Raw genomic sequence first — 24,138 nt, forward strand, 5'->3', positions numbered from 1 at the left:
GGCGGCGAGGATAGAGAGAAGTAGTGGAAAAAAGGGAGAAACAGATGGAAAATAGGTGGAGAGATAGAGGCGGAAGATTACACGGAAGGATGAGAGAAAAAAAGAGAGAGAAAGAGAGAAAAAAAAAACCTAAATAAAAGTCGTTCGACTTAGCGCGCTCTTTGCGCTAGTCGGTTTGTAATTCGGTTCGATATACCGCCGTAATGGCGTTGAGTGTGTGCGACTGGCGACGCTTTTAATGCAGCCGTACAACTTGTATCTGAAATTATTATGCGGTTAAGTTAATCTCGCGGAAACATTTCAATCCACGTCGCGGCGGAAGTCCTGCGAGAGCAGTTTTACGGGCGCAAAATGAGAAGCTATTGTCCCCGCCGGAGAATTGACGGCAAACATTACGGGTGGAAAAATGCGGCTTCACGTCTTGGAACGTCGCACCGTTACCTAATTAACTGTATTATATTTTCTTTCCCTTTCCCCCCCCCCCCTCGCACCGCGTTTTTCTCTTTGTTTCCGTTTACACGTAACTATTTTTAAATATATGTAATGCGTTGTAAAAGGTATATGCAAGAGTCGTTGAACATTTTTATTTAACATTTACGGTATAAAGAGAAATAAAGATATATCCTTCTATCTTCCCCAGCAATTTTCCGTATAATACAAGTTTATGCAAAACATAAAAAGGGATTGTTCGACGGGACAATGCCTGAGGTAAATTTGGACGGAAAGGAAGATACGCCGGAGAGAGAAAGAGAGTGAGAGTGAGAGAGAGAGAGCGGCGCGAGTCGGAAGATCAGCGAGCTTGCGGCGAGTTTCGCATGTTTCTCACCTCGACGTTGGTGCTGATTGTCTTCATCTCGCCGAGAGGAAAGCGGATTAAGGCGGTTAGTTAAAGAGCAGTTACCATATTGTCGGTACGACAAAGCAGCGAGCGCATGGCGGGATAGAAACTTCCGGGGGCCGAGATGTGGCGGCGAAAACGTAGCGCGAGCGAGACGAGCTGGATTAACGGGCTGGGAAAAGGAGAGTCGTTTTCTAGACTCCGAATTGCGGCGTCGGTACCCACGGCCTGGCGGAATGCGGGGGTGAGAGCGTGCGTTCGCTCGAACTAGGTCCGTAACTGGCTTCAGCTACGAAGCTACGACCCGACCCGGGACAGGGTATATCGCAGTCGGCTGCAATAGCAGAAACTGTCGGGCTAAGTAACTGCCGGTACTTACAGTAAGTTCGCGCGCAATGAGACCGCCTACATAAATACACCTAATACTGGCGTCTCCTCTTCGCCGGGCCTTGCAGCCTTATCCATTGCGTCGTGGTAAATCCTCGAGTTAGAAGCCTTTCGGCGCGATACGAGAATAAGGTATATACGCGAGCTGCGTCGAGTTGATTTACTTTGCATTTTATTATTTTCTCTTCTCATACCTCGTTACTTCGCGCGACGCATATAATTATTTATAAATCGAAAATATATATTTATGGATATATATGTATACGTATATATGCTCTCTATCGCAGAAAATAGCAGGCATCTTACGAAAGAAAAATAATTGTTGATTGTAAAAATTTCCTATTCGCGAAGAGAACATTTTTATTTCATTCAAAAAGATATCGCTTTGAATTGCTAACAAGACCTTCACGCTTCGATAATTTATTTTGTACGTCTAAGGGAGTGTGTTTAACGTAATATTCCATTTGTTGAAACTGAAATATAACTTTATGAATATTGGAGTTATCCTTTGAAGTTTATTTCTACGGTTACTTCTTCAGTAAAAAAGCCTCTAAACTCCCGTCGAAACTTTCAATAATCGACGAGTGTCCTCCGTAAATTTAAATCTTCACAATTTTTTACCTTTCCATTAATCGGATTTCCCCCATCTTCGCGACGCGTTATCCCGAACTGATTTTCGGCCGCAATTCTTTTTTTTTATCCCTCTCGCGGCACGCGTCTAAAATGCCCTCGCGTAGAGGCGCTCCGATTCTGCGACGGGGCAAGAGAGAAGACCCCGTGACAAACAAATGCACCGCGTCAGCCTGGTGTGACATCCTTCCGCAGCTGGGACGGGGAGGCATGCGAAAAGGGCGATGAGACCGGGTGGAGGGCGGCTAAGTCGGCGGAGATAGAGCGAGAGGGTAACTCGACGGTGGTCGAGCGACGGGGAGGACGAGGCAGGAAGACAAGGGGCAGAATGAAAAGTAGAGGATCGTGGAAACCGTGCTCAAGTAGACAAGGGACACGTCAGCCGCCATCCTTCTACTCAGCCTTTTATAGATTATTCACGTACAATGGCCGGGGGTGACGAGTGGCGCGGCGGCGGGGTCTCGATGGCGCGTTGAATCCGCGATAGATCCCTTCTTTATCCCAGGAATGACTCTCGAGTGGCCCTCGACTCTTCTGATATACGTCATAAGATTGGTAACTCGCCATACGATTTTTTTCCCCTCCCTTAACTTCCCTCCCCTCCGGTCTCTCCGTCGTGAATAATTACCGCAAATTAAGAATTAAGATCGAATCTGCGCGAGTTCGAAATCGGGAATTAAAGCGGAACGGAGATTGCGCGTGATAGCGACACTAAGCAATCCATGACTTTAATTATTCTTTTTTAATTAAGCCCGGCGGTGTTTACGATATCACATTCTGTAACGTTTTCGCGGGGACCTGCGCGCTTTAAATCTTGCGGCACGAAAACGTGTTCTTATTTAAAAAGGAGACGCAGTGAGTTTATTCGTTTCGTGGTTGTTGCCGCTTTTCTTTTTTTATTATAAAATCGTGGAACATCACGAACGATCAAAGAACGCGAATGCGTATCTTATACGAAATTTACGCAAAGTACGTTAAATAAGATTTGCATTATAATTATCGCAGTTAATTATCTTCCAGCGGGGCCATTCGTGAAGTGTAATTAAATTCCGATATAATGATCGGCCAAAAAAAAAAAAAAAAAATGGGATAAATTTGCGCGGCTTTCTGCCGTTCATGATTTCGGTATATTGCACATCGTCATAAACGCGGTGTCGTAAAAGTGAGTGCGAGAGACGCGGGGAAAGAGAGAGAGATAGAGAGGGAGAGAGAGAGAGAATCCGGACAAACTCTTGTTTCGTTGTATGCAAATGCGAACTGCCCATGGTGTTCTCGCCCGTGTTGTTTGGCGTTTTAATGCTGATTGGACGACTGCCGATTCAGCGGCCGTTCGTTTGCCGCGATTGTCGCTTCGGCCGTGCGTACTGCGAAAAATCTCCTGAAATTCGGCACGTACATAACCGTCGTAACCGCGCGAACAAAATTGTGAGCTCTCTAATGCTGAACGGCGGTCGTCGATTTCGCGAATTCGAGCGCATATAGTCTTTCAAATATTTTTTAACCAATCGGCGGCATGAAAAAGACATTTAATATTGGAAATATTGGAAAGTTGCAGTCACTTTTCTAATATTGCAGTCGAAGAAAAAAAAATAAAAAAATCGACTTTATACGTTTCATTGGTCAACAGAGTTAATAGACAAACGACCGCTCGGCGATTTTAAAATACTTTAGTTTAGATTAAAATATATAATACTTTAGTTTAAAATACTTTAGCGAGTGGACTTTAGCGAGTGGAGTATTAAATTGATTAATAAGGAAACATTTATACGTTTGCGGAATCAATATTGAAAATTAAGAAAATTACGGAAAAGAATGCAGGGTGGAACAATTTTTTTTTTGTTACAAGGGCAGTCTCGTATTTTCACGTGCACGTGCCGTGTATGTTGACAGAGTAATATTGCAATAACTGCGGTCGCGCGCGTTATATTTCGCTGTTATAAAATGAACGACGAGCGAGAAACCAGCTTTTTTTTTTTCTTTTTTTTCCACGGTACGTGGAAACACGAGGCGTGCTCTTCTCGGATGTTACTGACGCGGAATAACGACCTTCCGATTTTGCGTGCGCAAAAGTACGCGCCGTCGCTCTCTTCTCTCCGCTTCTGAGGTATACGGCGCCCTTCTTGGCGACTTCGTTTGAGAAGCGGCATCGCGTGCCCGAAGAAATCGATATAGAAGGAAGTCGTCGTGATGCTTCTATGCACTTTGCAGCTCGCAATCGACGCGCGAGGTGCCGGCGAACGTTGCGGGCGAGAGAATAGCTGCGACGGAAAGCGGGGACGGTTGAAGAGGGTGAGTCGAGGGCCCGGAGGGGTCGGTTCCATCAAAAATTCAATCCATACGAGTATTCGTTGTTTCGTCGGCGGGAAGGAAGCGGAAGTAGTAAGAGAGGCGTGAAACGTTTTGTAGAATTCTCAAGACGTTGCCGGGAGGGTTCCGGGGGTTCTCGGGAGCGGATGAAGGGAGGTTGAGAGAGGGCGACGGAATACGCCGTTCCGCAGGGAATAGTGAAACAGAAAAAGGGAGGCGGCCGAAAGAAAAAGATGTAGAAAAGAAAAGGGTTCGCGCGCGAAAGTCGGACGAAGAGAGGATACGGCGGTGCACGCGGGGGAGAATCGATGGGGGTGGCACGGAGGCGCGTTTGGTTCTTGAAGCATGTGTGCCCCATAAATAACATGTAAATATTTTCAATAACTGCCGGGGTCGGCCTCGGCATGAAAAATGCAAACCGCTTTGCGTCCGGCTCTCGGCGCGTTGCACTCCCTCGTATCGCCGATACGAGGCTCACCCTTGTTCATGGATCGGCCAGCGGCATATCCACCCCCTTAGCTCACGGGCGTCGAACTGTCTTTTAATATATCCGTGTATACACGATGTCCCGCGTGAAATTTATGACGCCCAGGCCCGAAAGTTTGTACCTCTAATCCCTAAGTTTTTAATGCCGTTGGTGCCTTTTACGAATTTACGCACATTATAAATTAACAACCGTACCGTTTAGCGTCTATTACTCCTTCCACCAGTATATTCTATAATTCGAATACGAAATATTGATTTAGTCGCTAGAAGCATTACAAGATATTAATCCATCATTAATCTTGGCTTAACTTAATGCTGTAGCAGATACGTTTGCGATAAATCAAACCGACGTGACATATAGCGTGGGTTTTGAGGCATTTTTTTTCTCCTTTTCCCCTTTTCTTAACGATTTGTTTGATATAATTTTCAATTCGCGAAATAGAAGAAGCGTTCAATCGATTTAATATTTAATGACTTTTAACCGCAGAGATAAAAGGAGCAGCATGAGTTATTCTGTCCAGAGAGTTAATCGTATCTCGCGATTTACGAGAGCGAATTAATACAAAAGTGCATTATGCATCTGACTTTCCTTTTTACGAATCGCGCGCTTTGATGTATGCACCAACATCGGGATATGTACATACCACACGAGCCTGCGCGCCCGCCCAGTCTCCGTACGCGCGCACGATGGAAATACTATTACTATCAGCAAATGCTTGCTTAATTAATGTCCCGAGCGACGAGCGCACACTCATATTAAACATTCTCCTTTCGTTTGTTTGCAGGGGCTTCGGATTCATCACATTCGCAGATCCTGCGAGCGTAGACAAAGTGCTGGCGCAGGGCAATCACGAACTAGACGGCAAGAAAGTGAGTAATCATCACATTCTACCAGATTAATTCTAAAGCTACCAGATAAATTCTAACGGCGCGCAATCAGATCCCCGAGTTAAAGTTTCCGCCCTTTCTAACTGTTAACTTCTTAACTGCGCGATACTGCTGAATGCGAAATTCGCAATCTCGGGCGCGACATTTTCTAACGGTTAATCTTTTCCCGTATAATTTAACAACTTTGTCAAACTATTCACCCGCGTATTAAACCCGTGTATTAAAAAATCTTTGCCCGCCAGTATTTTACAACTTCAATTGACGATCATAAACATTACGCTTCCCGTGAAAGGCGAAGAATCGCTCCGTGAGAAAAAAGTAGTTATATATACATATATATATATATAAAAGAGGATACAAATTGCCGTGATCAAATGTGCGTCACGCGAGCAATTAATTTTCATGTCCGATCGGAGCTACCGTCCCGAGATAATTGAAAGAGCATGCCGCGAGTCGATTGATCAAACCGATTGGTAGCTGCAGCCTATAGATATATTCCAGTTCAGAATGCATCTGTATCATCGATTTCGGAGCCCAAAATTTTATTCGCGTTTGAAACTTCATTAATTCACCGTCAAATGTTATTTCGTCCCATTCGCCACGGCGCGGGCATATCATTCGTCAACTATACATCGCAGCTGTACGAATAGTTCAATTATTAACGAAATATCCGTCTTCGTTGAAAAAATATCCTGGGTGTGTTGGGGGAGGCGGAGGAACGGTCGTAGACAAATAAATTTATCTATTTCGCGAAATAAATAAATTTATCTATATCGTGACTTATTAATCTCAATTTAAATCGTGATCAGACGTGAAATTGAATTTTTATTGCAATAAACCCTATTTTAGATTAATTAAAAAATAAAAGTTTTCGCTTTTTTCCAGTTAGATCTCTGGGCAATTTTCAAATTTCAGCTGTCAACGCTTAAATCAAATAGCGTGTAAAATAATGCCCTTTCGCCTTTGTCACATTTGAAAAATTTAATGTCAAATAATGAAATTAGTTTTTATTTAAATAGAATTGTGGTCGAGGTCAATATATGTTTTGTCGAGAGTTTAATAAAAAAAAAAAAAATTAAATTCACCTAATACCGAGGACGGAAATAAGAACTGCGATAAAATTACAATTTAAATCACTCTTATTTTAAACTATATGCGATCACGTATTTAAAACTGAAAATTGCGACGCGGAAACTTTTCAATGCCGGGCGGCATCGCGTCGCTGATTGAACTCTCGCTTGTGAAAGATCTCTTATCTTAACTCATCGGGAGAAAATGCAGTATCTCTCTATCGATTCTCGTCTTTTCCTAAGAGACACCTTAAACGCTTAACGGCATTGAGCGGAACGCGGTGCCGACGGTGCGACGATTAATCGTGGGCCGACATAGTCGTTTGGCAAACGTGCCCTTCCTCTCTCTCTTTCTCTCTCTCTCTCTCTCTCTCTCGGTGGCAAGACACAATGCTCGTGGAATAATATCGTAAGACGGCAAGCGCGGGTTATACGGCGGGAGAGAAATAGTTGCGGACATTAGCTGTCCACGGCGCCATAAGTAGAGCGACTCCACCGCTGGAGCGGCCGCCTAAGTGGCCCCGAATACGCTTAAGCGAGGGCAACCCCGGCCGTATCCTCGGCTCGCATAAATTTCGCGTAATTCGCTCCGGCTAATGCAAATTGCGAATGCACGGATCCGGAAGCTAACACCTTCCCGATAGCGAGAAGAGAATATCGCGCGTATAGGGCAACCGCCGGCGCATCCTATTAAGGCTTCCTCTTAAGGGATGAGATGTCCTCACCCTAGCTAGCACTCTATCTACCCGTTTTCCTCCCATTTCTCTCTCTCTCTCTCTTTCGCCAAAGAAAAAGGAAGAAGCGAACATACAAGGAATGCAAACGCGCGGAAGAGCCCGTTGCTTTGATTCGCTGACAAGTATCGCCGCATTAATTAGTACGGCCTTCGTCCCCGGCCGCGTTAACGAATGCGGGGAGCCCTTAACTCGTGCTAACATACGAATATAAATAAAGTTAGACAAGAGCGAAATATTCCGCCCGGCAAGTGTAAGTGTGTAGTTTCTGTTTGGTTTACTCTTCTCACGTGCGAACTTTCCCAGAGCAGAGCGGAATTATTGTCTGAAATTCAACCGAAATTGAATGCTACAAGAGCCGCGGCTGAGTTTTAATACATTTTTTAAATATTTAATTAAATCGAAAGAGGGTACTGCTACATGTAGGTGAAAAACTTTACGATTATATCGTTTATCGAAAGTATGCCGAGCCGGACGGAAGGAGAAAGATTTCCGTGAATCGAGCACTCGGGCCGTTCCGATTATATAATATCAAAAATCAACGTCGGTTAGTTCACGCAAGAGCGATTTTGTGGGCCGGCGCACCAGACGTTTCTCTCCATCTGGCATGGACAATGATTTTCGCAACGTGCCGCGTAAGCGCCCACCGCAGCACAATGCTGACCGATCAGAATGGCCAGCAGATTCCGCTTAATCGGGCCGCTGATTAAAAAATGCGCGGGTCGAACGTGCGCGTCCTCGTTTGCGTCCCGTTTGATCTCGACAGGCGTAGTGGAAGTGGCCAAATCGGCCGTACTCGCGCGTGTTTGCCATAATGCTGGCACTATATATGTATAATACGAGATTGCGAAGTTGTTCGCTATTCTCCCACGGAAATTCAGCAGCACAGACTCTGCGGAACTGTAGATTAGAGCGCCAACTTAGGAGAATGGTAATTATTATAGTAGCGCGGTTTCAATTTAAAGCGGCTAAAAATTGATTGCTTTTCCCGATAAAGAATTCGTTCTTAATTAATAATCAAAATTTGTCGAATACGTTGGAGAATAATCTTATTTATAGATTCTTTAAAAGATTTTTGTTTGGGGAGTTTTTTTAATTTTAATTTTTTAATTAATATCAAGAGTAATGTTCTTATAATTTTTATGTAAATATTTTAAAAAATTAAGCTTCACGGTTAATTTTAATTGGTTTGCGATCTCGTGCTTGATGCATTATTAATGTGATAAAGGTGGCTTGACGTGACATAAAAAATAAGAACAGATGTGGGTGATGAGGTTTAAAAAAAAAAAAAAGAAATCGCAAGAGGGAAGAAACCTCTGAAGGTGGATGCACGCGAAATTGTGGAAGCTCTTTAGAACTCTCTGCATGGCCCGCATTCCTGGATACCTTCAGACGTCTCGACGCTTTAGAAACGTATCGTATGAGAGCACGTGGCGGACAAGTATGTCGTCCTTTTCCTCCATCCTCTAACTTCCTTTCTTTCTTAAAGAAGAACGGGCTTTAACCTTTTTTAAAACATACCGGTTATTACAAAAAAAAAAGAATTTTTAACTCTTGGACCGTACATCTTTTCCTCGGCTTTGTTTACATAGTTTTAAAATAAAATTGTGTTAAATTATGCAATTAATTATTTTCGACGGAGGAAAATTTCGACAATCTTATCTTGGTAATTTTTTTTTTTTACTGTAGTTAAAATTTATACAATTTTTCACTACAAGCCCTTTTATTTCTGTGCGATAAAGACGTGGTAGCTTAAAGGTTTTCAATGCGTTGACTTGTTATTAATTTCGAAGGAATATTACATCAACTACAAAGTAAAAAGAAAATAGTATCGAATATTTTTATCGGAGGTTATCGGGGAAATGAAATCCTTGCGGGATTGTGCGTATTAAACTGTATATGTTTCGTCGGGAATTAACCGAAACGATAAATCGATATAATGCTGAAACGCGGTTTTCCGATACTTCTGTGAATGCAGTTTTCCATACTTACGCAAATTGAAATTCGCGCAAGCCCTGATTGCAACGTCGTAATGTAGTTAAACGAGCTTTTTCATAAAGATAGTATTAAGAATCGATATTTTTCATAACGACATTGCAATCATACTTACTCATAATATTAGTTTTTATATCGATATAGATTGGCGGAGCACAGAATCGGGAAGTTTTCTTTTTCTTTCTTTTTTTTTTTTCGTCTTTAAAGCAAATGTAGTGCATTGGAAACGATTAAATATTGAACGCGAAGTAATAGTACACGTTTATAAGATATTTATACAAGCTCTTGCAGTCTATTTTCTATCCGTTTTACAGATTTTATACTTGTTTTAACGTAAAATGTTATTGTACGAGCAAATATACGGACTCGTTCGTTTTAGCAAACCGTTGCCGTTTGAAAATAATTATAATTAGTTTGCCGCGGCATATTATCAAGATGCGATCGATATCGGCGGGGGCTCTCGTTTAAAATAAAATAAACTTACGTCACTTACAAAACAAACGACCTTCACATATTTCATAACGTAAACCAGCATTTCTTCAATATTGCGTGTCTAAATGGGTTTTGCCTAAAGGTATAATAAAACTTGCTTTCCTGTTTCTCTCCGTCTCGCTCTAGCCCCCTCCCTCCCCCCCTACCGCGTTCCTCTCTTTCTTTTTCGATCGATGGTTTTTAAACGCCTTGCGTACGTTTCAAGCGGCGGCTCGGAAAACGCTGAAAAATAAGCAGCGTCGCTCATCCGCGGAATAATTTATTTGGAGAGCCCAAAGCCACTAAGCCCTGCGGAAATTGTCTGCAGTCCCTCACAAAACTCTGAGCTATCCCTCACCGCGTTCGCGGCCGTCGTTCTCCTCGACCGAGGCTCCTTTCACTTCCGCGCGCTTTCTTTCCTGCTCCCGGCCTCCTACGTTCTTTCTTTCTCTCTCTCTCTCTCTCTCTCTCTTTCTCAAGTGAGTCAACAATACGAGAAACACCCATTGTCGAATGCTTTTAAATTTGAAATACAAACCGTCCACCCCGCTTACACCTTATTTCGCCTGTACCTCCTTTGCCCGACCTACAACGTCATTGGACACGCGCGGCTCGAAAGGATTTCTCATCCGGCGTTTCCTCGCGCCGTCTTTTACATTCGTCGGTTTGACCTCTTCGATTTGACCCAATTGTAACCGTGACATTTTCCGTAACACTTTGCGAAACCGGCCTCGCCGGGATGCGCAGGTGTCCCGCTCGCGGTAGCAAGAGACATCTCTTAAATCTTTATTCGCGCCAATTAAAAAGCTGATAGCGGTAAGCTTAATTATGACCTTATCATATTAAATGCGGGAAAAAGAACCAGCCGCACGAGCTCACCGCGACGTTAGAATTATGCGGCTTGTTAAGATTTCGCCCGAGACTGTTGATTCAGGTCTCCTAAGAAGACTCGGTGACTCCTTGGGAAACACAAACGTAATTAGAAGGCACGGAAGCGGAAAGGGAATTAGTCACTTTGTAATCGTAATTCGGGAAAGTTTATGGCCCGCGGTTTATGAAGACGCATCCCGTCGAGTCGCCGGGAAAGTTCTGGTTATCGCGCCAACGAATTAAACCGATACAGCCGGGTTGCGGCATCTGTTACTAACGGCTTAACTCACTCGCCCTTTGCGCCGGATATACGGAATACAGCCGGCATGAATATAAGTCGAAACTGGGGCACCTACATCAGACAGTTGCGGAAGGAGTGGGAAATAAAAAAATCCCATATATTACGGACAGAAATCAAGGAAGATAGTGAATGTAGCTATCTACGAAAAGAGTCGGGGAGACTGCAGAAATAAAGGATTAAAAAGAAGAAAAAAAATTTTTTTTTTACATTTTTTAGAAAAGAAAAATATAATATACGCCTCGTACACGCCAAAAAGTATGCAAAGGTATGCACGTTATTAAATAAAAACTCCTAACGGTGTAAAAGTAAATGTAAAATCCAATTTAATTACTCAAACATTACTGAAATAAATTTAATTAAATATTAAAAAAATGACATTAGAGAGATTAGAAGATACTGCGGAATTTTATTACACGTATGTTTTGTGAATAAAATTTTATTTTTGTGCGATTCCGTATAATTCCAAGTGAATTTTAAATCGTGTAACATAAAATGAAATTGACGAATAGAAACTTGGCGCGTCCGAATTGCATTATATATTTTTTACTTAATTTTTTTTTTTACGAACAACGAGCGACTGCCAACGTTGATTTTCATGCAAAGTTATCGAATAAATATACATTTATATTTCACCTATTTATATTACACTTTGGAAAACTTCTATGAAATTTACTGTTAAACTGTAATCAACAGGAACAGACGTATTTCAAACGAATTAATTAATAGGTAAGCTATTAATCGGCTACCGCTCAAATATATGACAACGTTTATATTATTGAAACAAATGAAGTCCGATTATGCCTTCATGTTGCAATTAGCATAATAATGCATTCCGTCTTTTTATTTATATTACCATTCCCTTTGTGTGTAATAACGTAATGGTGGGTTTTAGCCGATCGATCGCCGCGGCTCGAGTATTTGGCAACCTTAAGAAAGCCTTAGGGAGATTTTCGACGGTTTTCCCCTCTCGCACCGTCGTAAATATAAAATCGAGAAGCCCGCCCTCGCGGGTGGCTCTCAATGCCTCGCCCTTTTTGATTTCCGGTATCGGCGAAACGCGATCTTGTTAATGGCGCATAACATCAACAGATATTTTTCCGTCCGATCCCTCTTTCCTGTCACGAAATAAACTATAGCTGTCTGTCAAGCGATTCCATCCCGGCGCTTGTTAGGTAAAAAAGTTATAAATCACAAAGGGACGGGGAATTCCAGCGCTTCAAGGAACAAAATGCCGCGAATTCGTGTAATGAATCCCGCATCATGTTTAAAGAGAAAATGCAGAAAAATCACGCGGAAATGTTAGAAACGTGTCCATAATAAATACAAATATATTGTTTAATGCGACCGTCATTTTTCATAATTGCCAACGTTTTATCAAGTCTATTTTTCCCCTCTCGCGTGTAACGCTGTCAAATTTATATGATGCACACGTTCGTAGCCTTAACGAGCTTGGAAATTACCAATGTAAAAAAGGGGCGCACTATATCTTTCGTTAGCGGCAAACGTTTTATACTACAGCTGTATGTGTCATGTTTATTGAGCGCGGCGTTAAACTAGAAGCTAGTTATCAAATTTGTATGTGACACAAACAGAACGTTTACTACGTTTCCCGTATACAAAAAAGCTCTTGATTTAATATGTCAATTTTCTATGAAAATAGAGACGCATGAGAACTTTAATGCGTAAATATATGCGCGGCCGCTTGCTCGTCTCCAATTTTTTACCGTAGAAAAAAAAAGAAAGAAAAAAGAAAACTGCGCGCGTACTTAATTGCTACATTAATATTTATTTAATTTTCCGAGCCGCTTTGAAGTTCGTGTTAATGACATCGAAGCCGACAATCCATTAATTTTTAATGGATTCTTATGATTTACAAGCATCAACGTCAACAGACGTCAATGAGGCAAGAAAAATTGCATTTAAGGGATCGTTAAAGATTCAGCGGATGTTATCTGTCTCGTTCGCGAAGATTGATGAATCGTCAATGTCATTAACTACAGTTCAAGGGAGCTGATGAGTCGAAGGTTAAGTGCTTGCTTTGCCAAAGTTAAAATAATTTTTTTTTTTTTTCCCACCCCAAATAATAAAATAATACTGTTACGGAATAAATTTTATAAAACTTTTGCGTTCCATTAGTTTTGTATCTTATAACGATATTTAATTTTAACTTCTATTATTAATATTATTTTAAATCGTTAAACAATTTGGAAACTTGAAATTGCGGTGTTCCCTTCGTTCTTCGAACCGCGCGCGAATAAAGTCTGCACGCTATATTCTCTGCATATGACGACGTATCGTGGGTGTAAAATACCGCGTGCACGTTGTAGGCTACAAGTACCTCTTGTGTGTGTGTGTGTGTGTGTGTGAAATATAAATAATTAGTATGATATATACATAAGCTTTCTACGAATGGGCGAGTGTGTCGGGCGCAGTATATCGATGCAGCTCACGGCTTTATTTCGAGAGCGACTACATTTTCCGCGTTAAATTAGTGTTACTGTCCGTGATTTATGTCATTTATTTTGAGAAACCATTGTCGACATAGATCATTTTGATGCTTTGTTAAGCAACAGATAGAAACCGATGTGAATGCATAATTTAAATGTTTGGTGGCGCAGAATATGCTTTCACATTGATACACACATTTTCGCGTATTTTGACGTTATGATATCGGCATAAAAGAAAAAAAAAAGGGGGGGATGCATGGAAAATTGGATGAGCACGCTGCGTTACATTGTTACATTAAAAGCGAATTAGTCCGTCAGCGTTCGCTAGAAAATTTAGGGCTATCCACGAAAATAATGGGCGATGCCGCGTGAGAGAAAAACAAGATGCGTGTGATGGTCCATTCTCGGCAGCCCTAAGAAAAGGCGGTTTCATGTTTCTCGAAGATGATGCCCTGAAAGCGTTTTCCTGGACATGATCCCTTAACGCAACTCGAGCTGGTAACGACACGCGGAATTTTCACTCGCGATGTAGAGCGGTTAAAAAAAGGAAAAAAAAAAAGATAAAAAATAAAAAATAAAAAAAAATAAATAAAGAACTAAGAAGGAAACACGAAAGACTAAATTATTTCGTTATGTTGATATGTGACGCGATTCATCATTCATTTTTGGCAAAATTGCGCTTCGCGAACCTTATAAAGAATAAACGTCGTTCGTTTTGGAAACTACATTCTTGACTGCGCCCATTGAATTATGTATAAACTACCGACAATATGTTCGCCCAAGTATACATTCCTCGTATTGTTATCCTACATTAGACTTACTCGGCAAGCATATAGAGATTGGTGGCATAATAAGGGTGCGGAAGTACGGTGGGAGGCACGCCAACTTTTCGCGAAAGTGTCATTAATTTTGTACCGATTTTGCAAGTTCAAAGTGTATTATAAAGAAAATCGGTAAGGGTTTGTAAGTTACAGAACTTCGACAAACGAAACTTTACGCGTATACCTGCGAGACTGCACTTTTCCATTTACGTTGAATTAATAAATTTCAGTTTAATTAAAATTTCAGATTTGATTGCGATGGATTTTAAGGTAAAAAAAAAAAGAAAAAAAAGAGATAAAAAAAAAACAAATTAAAAACCCAAGGTCTAATTACGCGCACGGGAGAGATCCCGCTTTTACTTGAGCGCTACAACAACTTACATAGTTAAATTATACGTATCTTGTTTTCAGCGTCCTGTACAAATGTGTAATTTGCGTAATGAACCGCGATCGCAAGAAGTTATTCGCGCGTTTCCTAGCAGTTGCTGGCCAGTTCGTGTCGCGCGACTTAGCAAAAGGTGGAACACGAAAGGAGGGAAAAACGAGAAGAAGAGCAGATGCAGGAGAAGAGAGACACAACGAAGTAGTCTATTTCATCCGTTTCTCTCTCTCTCTCTTTCTTTCTCTTCTTCGTCTATCTTTCCTCCACATCTGTTTCCCCTCTCGGCCTCTTCAACTCGCCTCATAGAAGCGTATTCTTGGGCGATCCATTTCCAGATTAAACACGCGTAAAACTCTACTCTCGTGCGGTACACACAAGAACTGCGCTCCTCTCCTTTACTCTTTCTCTTTTTTCTTCTCCCCTGCTTTTCTTCTCTTTACGTCTGTTCGCTTTTCACACACACACACACATACAATCGGCTCCTCCTCTTCCTCTCGAAAATATCAGGGACCTCGCATACTCTTTCTCTACTTCGAAAAGTAAATGACAAGCAAAGACTTGTATGCTATCATTTAAAAACCTCGTAGAAACAATTCCCCCTCGCTGCCAAAGGAACCAGGGATATCCGCTTAATCGTGCGATATTTCGAGAGAAGCTGACTTGTAACGTCGGAGAACAAACGAGACATTTTTTAAAGCGTAACAATTACAGTATTGTACACTTTGCTATTAAATTGAATTAATTTCAAGCGCGGGCGAATATTGGAATACTTAAACTTTGCGCAAAAAAGTGATGCTTTTAATAATAATTATAAAAAAAAAGAAATATTAAAAAAAAAAATTTAACGCTAATTAAAATGAATTATGAACCATATTGGAGTCAACGAATGCGAACGAAGGGAGAAATTTACAATAAGTGTTTTAACGATACTATCACCATGCTGTCCTGCTCAAGTTATTGGCTGTCCGTAATGTCTGTTTCCTTAACGGACCAATTTCCGGCTATCGGGCATGTTCGAGGCGAGGTCAGGGTCACCCGAGATCGATGGGAACGACGTTAACGAGGCGCTGGATGCGCGGACGGAGATACTCCGAGGCAAGCGTTATCGTTTAAGGTGGGACGTGACGTCGAAATGGAAAGTACGATGGGAAGACCGGCGCGCGAGGGCGGGAAGGGCGAAGCCACGCGTGCGAGGCATTTGTAGCACAAAGCTCGGCCAGGGGTGAAGGGAAATGTTTCGCAACGGCGGGACGGAGGGTGGAATAATGGCCCGACTCGCGGAAGGTAGATAGGACGAGATACGGGGGAGTGTGGGATCTATTGAGCTCGTCGTGCGGCTGCTACGCGCGTATTAACACGTCATAATAATTACGAATGTAATCAGCGACGCGCGCGAGAGCTTCCTGAATCGCGCGGGTTTCGCTTCCACCTCGGTCGGCCGTCGCTTCCTCGGAGGAGAAACGAATTCGCGACGCAGACGGGGAGGATTCTCCCACGAGGGTGGAATAAAAGTTTCAGCACCGGGGCCGTAATGCGAGGGGGAGCGTTTTGCCGGGGATTTTCACGCTATGATATCTCACCACGTCGATTTATGTAATGAGATTGAGGCTCATTGAAAGTCCGAGAGCGAACGTTGCGATGCAAATACAAAGAGGAAGTCTTAGCGCGCCGGTACGTCACGAGGAACATTAGAAAAATAAACTTTACTTTTTCTTTTTCTTTTTTTTTTTTTTTATCGGGCAAAATAATCTTCAAGAAATTGTCGCTGGCGCGAGATTGCGCGCAAAATACTTTCCGAATAATTGTTAACGGGATAAAATTTTAATTGCCGAATAAGCATAGTTCTCTTGCTTCTGGAAATTAATACAATGGCGCACGGTGACTTCGGTCGAAATGTTGGACTTAATGGCGCGCAGAAAATACATGCAACGCGGAGGAGGAGACAGTTTCCAAAGAGAAACATTATAATCCATTGTACAAGTTGGAGAACGAAGAGCGAGGGAAAGTCTTAAGTAATCGTTAGAAAATCAATGGCGAGTTCTCAGGCAGTGTCTCACGGACAATGTGCTATAATCCACGTTCTCGAAAGCCGAGGAGGCTGCAGGCTTTCCCACGAAGTAAGCGGTTAGGCAGCAGGGAATCGGGGAACGTGCTGGAAACGCTGAAGCGTGTCCTCCATCATCGAAGTTGGAACTTGTCGGCTAATTGCATAGTGCGCCTTCTTGCCGGCAAACATCTAAATTGTCAGGAACACTTGGCCGGACTTGAGCTTTTTCCCTCCTCGATCTTTTGCATTTTCCTGAGCGCTCGCGAGAAATCATTGTTTCGCGGAAGGCGATAGCGGTTAATTGCACGCGGCCTCGCGAAGAAGCTACCCTTTGTCTAAAATCTCGAACGCGCCTACGGGATGGGATTTCTTACACGCCGCGAAATATTCCGCCGCGAAATCAAAACGGAGGCGGGCGCGACGGGAGCGTTGTTGTTCCGGCCGTTTAAATAATTCATAAGCAATATCGCGCGGTGGTCGCGGTCACGTCTCGGCTTCCCTGCTGATTGGCTCGAATTTACGAGCCATTGTCGCCTGATTGGCCGCGCTTGTGCGACGGATGGTGGCTTCGTAAAGAAAAGCACTTTATCGCCCGGGAGCATTGACGTGCCGGCGGCGGTGGCGGCGACGGCGGTGGCAGGGGGGGAGAGAGAGAGCATGAAACGCTTTCGGTAATTCTTCTAAGACTTGCTCGCCTCGTCGTTTTCTCCCGTTTCTTCGCTGCCAGCCACGTTCCCGATTCAGCTTCGTCGAATTCCTTCGTCTTGCACAAAAGCCTCTCCCGAGGTATCCCAATAGAAACGGGAAGTTGCGCCCGCGCTCCCATGTATCCTACTCTTCTTTCTAACATTTGCTATCGTTTGTGCGGTATTTGTCAGCGCCATTCCATTCGCAAAACAATACCGTCGGATATATTCGCGAACTATATACCGGCGAATCGTCGCTGTGATTAAATTCCCCATTATCATTATTACGATTTTTAATCGTTTGAGATTTTCGTCGTTTCGATTTTGCGAACGGCTTAAAATAAATACGCGCGGTGCAATAATAAAAAAAATTTTTTCGCTTCGCGGCAGCAACGGGCGCAGCTTCCGAAACAATGCGGACTCTACTTCAAGCTTCTTTTTATCGCTCGCGCGGATAAGTTCGTCGTATTTGCGATGCCGGCGCGATGCATCGATGCCATTTCGCGAATCCCCGAGTTTCCTGAGATGCCCTCTTCCGCGGCGGCGGCGCGAGTTTACGAGAGGACATTATGCCCGCTACACGCCCTCGCGAGCTGCAATTTCAGTTCGGTCTGGTGGACCTCGTTGCCCGTGACATTTTGACGCAAGCTCGGCGAGCGGAGAACGGTGTCCGTAGAGCGGCTGCGCTAGGCAGTTATGAGTTGCTTAATTGTTTTGTCACTGTTCGCCGCGACAGCAACGTCCTCGTTGTCGTCGCTGCCGTTGTTGCTGTTGCCGTTATGCCCGTACCCAGAGTTTCTCGAGATCGTTTCCGGAATAGCCGACTCGACTTGGCCTCTCGATAACTTGGGGCTCGCCGAGATTCTGATGTCCGCAATATCGACAGGGGAGGATTGCATTGTCCGCCGTGGACAAAGTTTCCCGATGATCGCGACCGGCAGTGAATTGCAATTCAATGTCTTCACGAAAATCCCGAGGTGCATCCGTTTTACTCATTGAAACGTTCGATTTGCTTAAAACGTCGACTTTACCTATTCTACGTGTTGTATCTTAAAATATATTCTAATCACGCGTAAACGATTTAAATTCTCCCTACATGACTCAATATTTATAATAACAGGCGCAGTCCCCTCGTACATCATAACTTTTCCTATAAATTTTAATCGTTACTTATTCGCTTTCATATCGCTTTCTATTGCCGCCGGTGTAAAGAGCCATCCAGATGGCAGCCGTTAAAGGTACATCGCGCCGCGATATTGGCTGGCGCCGAATGTCGATGACGTTGTCGCGAAGACAGGCGTTGTTATTAAAAATCCGAAAAACCATGAACTCCGGCAGAGACGAAACATACGTCGTCCACCGTTCGGGAACTTGAAATAACGTAGAATATTTGCGGTAGCAATGTCACACTTTATGCAACATATTTAATTAATTTCAGATTACTCGCAATTTTTTTTTTTTTTTAATTAACGTGGTAAACTTTTTGGTCTTTTTTTTTTTAACGAAAATAATTTAATTAATTATTAAAATTAATTTAGTTTGATATTAGCTGCATGTAGTTTGGCAAAGGTGTATTTTTTTTTAGCCGGTCGTTAGCAAGAGCGAGTTTCTTTTGACTCCGTTAAAAGTTCCAGATCGCATTAAGCGATCCTCTTTCATCGCGAAGCGGATTTCCATCGACGTAGATGGTTTTCCGGGCCTCGCCTCGATCGCGATAACGACGTTCGCGCGTGGAGAGTATTGTGCGTTGGATCGAAGCAGTAATCCATTTTTATCGGCCTATACATCTTGGGTACGTCGCGAAGAGTACTTTAGCACGCAGCTGGCGCGAATATTAAAAGCAATCGCTCAGTCGTGCGTAATAACTGACCGCCAGTATATATGTATAGCGCACAGTCGTACTCGCCTACGCTTTGCAATTCGCACTTGTATGAAAAGAATAATGGTCCTTTTCTTTTCCACGAAACATTTTTTTTTTTATTTTTTATTTTTTAGTTTTAACGTGAGACTTTACGACGCAAAGTTTTCACGTGTAAAAGCCCCGTAATAACCGCAAAAATAATAAATTGAAAGGTGTAACGTGCTCGCGCTTCAATGCGCCGTGCATTATCATAATTCTTTTCGCGATGAAAAAAGAAAAAAAAAAGAAAAAAATTGATACGCGTTTCTTGCCGCTAGAAATACATTCGAGTTTTAATGTAATTGCAAGGACAATTTATCTTTCAACGGGTATCGTTGAAGGTTTAAAAACGCCAAGTACTTTTTCCCAGTGGATGCGCTTAGACAATGTCTCCGTTCTCACAACAGTGACGTCGGGCGACGAGGTAATAAAGGAAACGGCGGGGAAAAGCGACGGCAAAGTCCGGCGGAAATGATCAGTTGCAAAATCGCGGTCGCGTATTTGCCTTTAATTTGTCGAGCGAATTAACCGAGTATTTGAGGCGAGCAAACGCTATTGCACTGTTACTGTTACCATCGACTCGCGGAAAATGGAAACGAATCGGCCGATCTCTCTCTCTCTCTCTCTCTTTCCCTCTCCAAAATTTAATAATAATTTCCGTCTCCAAAATTCCGCACATCGCCAAATACGGCATCACCGATGAATTCCCTCGTTGTCTCTATTGGCAACGAAACTGGCCGCCTCTCTGCGTTCGAGTTCGATGTTGTCCGAACCGAGACGGGAATTCGGGATAGAAATAAATTATAAACGCGCTCTCTGTTTAAACAGCTAACGAGCCGATGGCGAAGTCGCGCTGTAGAAATAGAAATCGCGCGACGGATAAATAACCGGAGAGTTTCGTCATTATAAAGAGGCAATTGATAAAGTAATTAGAAGAAATTATGCGTGCTGTGTACGAATTATTGGCCGTATTAAAAAAAAAAAAAAAAAAAAAAAAGGCGTCGCCTTGCGTTTAATCGAGACAATGAAGACGATTCTTGTAGCCGTTTTCTTTTAGATCCGCCGTCAAAGGCGTCGACTCAAACGCTTGTCTTATTAGATTTAAAAGCGTGCTAATAGAATTGTCAAAAATAAATTTCGCCTATTAAAAGACACACGCTCTCTCGCCGGTGTTGGAATTTTCGACGGAAATGCTCGTGATTCGAGCCCGCAAATCGTTCGTTCTCGGCGTTATAATTGAAACTTTAACATTGTACGGCCTCCCTCGGCCATATCCGCGTCTCCTCTGTCTTTGATACGAGCGCTCGCGACCACATACCTCGTATAACAATTTAACCGGCATTCGAATTCCTACCGGAATTAACGCGAGTTTGTCTGCGAAAATTCTCGTTCGCGTTATCCGCGGATGCAGTCCGCCCTCGGAGAAACGGAGAGGGCCGGATTGAGGTCTCGGTACGCGAGACCGCACCGCTTCCCGGCGCGTCGCGGGGGTGGCAAGCGGGGGTCGCGAAGAATGGCGTCGTGAATTACTTTTCCAAATGCTCCCGATCCGACTCGAGGCTCTCCTTTCTACCGCGCCCCTTCGGGGTAGAAGCATCCAGAGGTAGGTGGCTCTTCCAATTTCCAGGCGTGCCAACCAGATTGAATTTCTATCGTCTTCGACAACGACGACGAGAACGACGACGACGAGAACGACGACGACGACGACGACGACGGTTGGCGGCCGATCATTTCGCGAGATATCGGGTAACTGGGTTATGTTTGCGAAAATGGCTTCGAGCCTCTCGATTTTTCTCGGTAATGCTACCGCTTCGTTCTCCCGGCAACGCTCTCATTCTCTCTCGCGTGCCAACGCGCCTCGTTCCTCTCGCTTCCCGTTTCGCTTTCTATCTCCTCGTTACCAACTCTCTGTTCTGCCCTCGCGAAACCATCGCTTCGGTGAGACGAATCAAATGAATGGGACATCGAAGGGTCTCACGTTGATCGACCGAACGACCACGAATTGCGTCCCGTTGACAACGCTTATTACATCAGATGGAGAAAAGTGATTACGAGAAGATAGACAGCATTCTAGATATCGTTGATATTTATTCTTATTTTGCAACGCAATCTTCGTTACGAAGAGAAAGTTTGGAATTAAAATGTTGAATGTTAAAAATACATTAAGTATGTTGAATCGATTCAAAATTAATTTTCTTTTTCTTTTTTGCGAGGTATACGATTTACGCGACGTACACGAAATATTTGATTTACGTAAATCTTTTTTTAAATTAATAGTTTTCTATATGCAAAGTAATTTTCCCACCCGAAGTTCTTATATGTAGAGTAAGGAAGAAAAAACTTTACTCACGGTATGATGCGCAGCAGCGGAGATGTTTGACGAGGACCTGTAACAAATAAATGAACAATTTAAATTGCAGACATGCTGAAAATGGTTTTTGGCTTAAACAAAAATTTTTTTACACGTTTTTAAGTAATTTATTAATTAAAAAAAAATTAAAAATAAAGTTTTTTATCATTTTACATAAATAAACCAAAGCTATAATTAATTTTATATAAAGGAAAAAAGATCCTTACCAAAACGTTGCTCCGCTGAAGCAGGATGCCTTTCCGAGGCCTCCTCCTCCTCTCAGTTGGGATGTGTCGAGTCATCCTTCCGCGCACAAGACGCGAAAACCGCGACCGTGAATTTAGAATCGCGAGAACTACTACTAATTTAACACTATTTACCGCGCGATACTATCACGACACTCCCGTTTGAAAACAAAATCGTATTATAAAATCACCCGCCCGAATACTATGCGACACTACCGTAAAAACGACCGACGAACCGGCTGCGGTTCGTTTAAATAGTAATATCGGCGGTGACGGCACTTTGAATTCTCCTTGGCACTTTTATCTGTAACAAAGAAATAAAGATTTTCATTGTAGAGATGTTAAAATATTTATCATTACTTTAAAAAAAATCTATACGCGTTTTTAAGTTAATTTATTAATGAAATAATTTAAAAACTTTTTTCTGGTTGTCTAAACGGCAAATCTATTAATTTTGTATAGACAAAAAAATGATTCTTACCTTCCGAGTGGCTCCGCAATGCCCGATGCCCTTCCTGAGCCTCCTCCTCCTCTCAGAACGTCTGGTATGGTCCGGGATCTTCCTTTGATGCACGAGACATTCGCGAAAGATCTCTCCCAAAATAAATCCGACAAACCGGCTGCGGTTCGTATATTAGTTATCGGCGACAACGGTACTTGAGTTCCTCCTCAGGGTCGGTCTTTATCTGAAACAGAAGAGAAATTTATTTTGTTAGCATTATGATTAATATTCCAGGATGTTGAATCCGCCCGCCGTGACTAAATCGTACCCATAATTGTACTTTATCAGTGTAGGATATCGGTCGCACAACTTAAATTCACGCTAGCTAACCTTTTTACGAGCTGAGAATGAAGTTATTTATCAACGCGTAACTGCTCCGGTTGACTACGTACTCGACCGGCTCGACTAAAACAGCGCCAAGGTGATCGCCAGATGACGTGACCATTGCGCGACTCACCTACTGCAACATAAGCCACGTACGCCCGCACGAGCTATGTACACATGTCGCGACCTCTGCCGTTTTCTTCTCGTTACGCAGCGATCGCGCACGAAAGAATTTTCCACACACGGGCGGTAGAAATAAATCCGCGACCGACTTGCTCTCGAAACCCGGTCGAAAAGAGCCTAATCACTTGTTCGGAATTATCAGCGATCCTTCCAAGAACACGATTGTAATATACTCGTAAATGGGAATAAAACTTACTTTTGTGGAATAGGATCTCCTCACAAGGAGTCTCCGCATGCCAAGCACTCCTTGGAGAAGTCCACCCGTGATACGTCGTGCGTAGCATGTGTGTAATACTTCCGGTGCACGTGGCTTGTCTCTTGCGTAGGTGCTGCATGTACGGTCGCTAGCGGGAGAGAGAGTGAGAGCGGTAGCGCGGCTCGGCGCTCGCTTCCCCCACCCTAGCGCCCTTTCCTGGCCCCTTTCCTCGCTCCTCTTTCCCTCACGCAATTTAAACGCGCTGTAAAGAATTTAAAACGCCGATTGTTATGTTGAGTATTAATTGAATATTAATTTCAACGCGACGCGTATGTCTTTACTTTAATCTAAACAGAAAAAGAAGTAATTAAATATATTTCTGAAACGTATTAAAATGATGTAGGCAGAAATCGAAAAACGTGTCGTGCTAAAATACTCTACACGTACGGGGAAATAAATCAAAGTTAATTCGCGAGTAATTAATATCATTAAGTATTGAGTAGAATTACCTTTCGACGAGAAGGGCAAGACTGCCCGTCGCGCGGTACGTGTGCGTAATGCGTGGCGCGACTGACCCGTCTGAGAAAAAAATGTAGCGTCAAGGCCACTCTCGCCGCTTGCTCGACCGCCAAAAATAATGCCTTACTCTCGAGGCTGCTCCGTCGAGACGTAATACCTTTTCGAGGCCTCTTTCTTCTCTCAGATTGTCGAACGTTGGGCCGGATCATCAACGACGAACGGCACGTTCCCTTCTCCTCTCGATTATTATCTGAAAAAGACGAAAGTTTCTCTGGGTTAATTAGACAGACAGTCACTGTATTATACAAATATATTTATAAGTACTATCTGACAAATATTCGGCGCGTAGCGTGACTCGCTGCTATGTACGTCGCGTCGCGTCAGCCATATTGTGCAGGGCGACACCGCGCGCGCGAGTTACGTATATCACCGAGAAATTTGCCGCATATCAGGTGACGCACTGGCGGGACTACGTTCGGACCCCCCCGTCTTTCCGTGCTGACCGTTACGTAGCGGTACAGTGAGTTCGTGGACATCTTGTGCAGGACGACACCGCGCG

At 43.2% G+C, this 24,138-nt stretch overlaps 1 protein-coding gene across 10 annotated transcripts in view; it reads left to right on the top strand.

The window, feature by feature from the left end:
* Rbp6 (RNA-binding protein 6) overlaps window positions 1-24,138 on the top strand; it is a 531,138-nt gene that overhangs the window by 311,500 nt on the left and 195,500 nt on the right. For all 10 annotated transcript variants that reach the window (XM_070658102.1, XM_070658103.1, XM_070658098.1 and 7 more), the window contains one exon: window positions 5,434-5,518. In XM_070658102.1, coding sequence (XP_070514203.1) covers window positions 5,434-5,518 — 85 coding nt within the window. The remainder of the gene's footprint in view (window positions 1-5,433; window positions 5,519-24,138) is intronic.

This window comes from Cardiocondyla obscurior, linkage group LG06 (genome assembly GCF_019399895.1).
Source record: "Cardiocondyla obscurior isolate alpha-2009 linkage group LG06, Cobs3.1, whole genome shotgun sequence".
NCBI lineage: Eukaryota > Metazoa > Arthropoda > Insecta > Hymenoptera > Formicidae > Cardiocondyla > Cardiocondyla obscurior.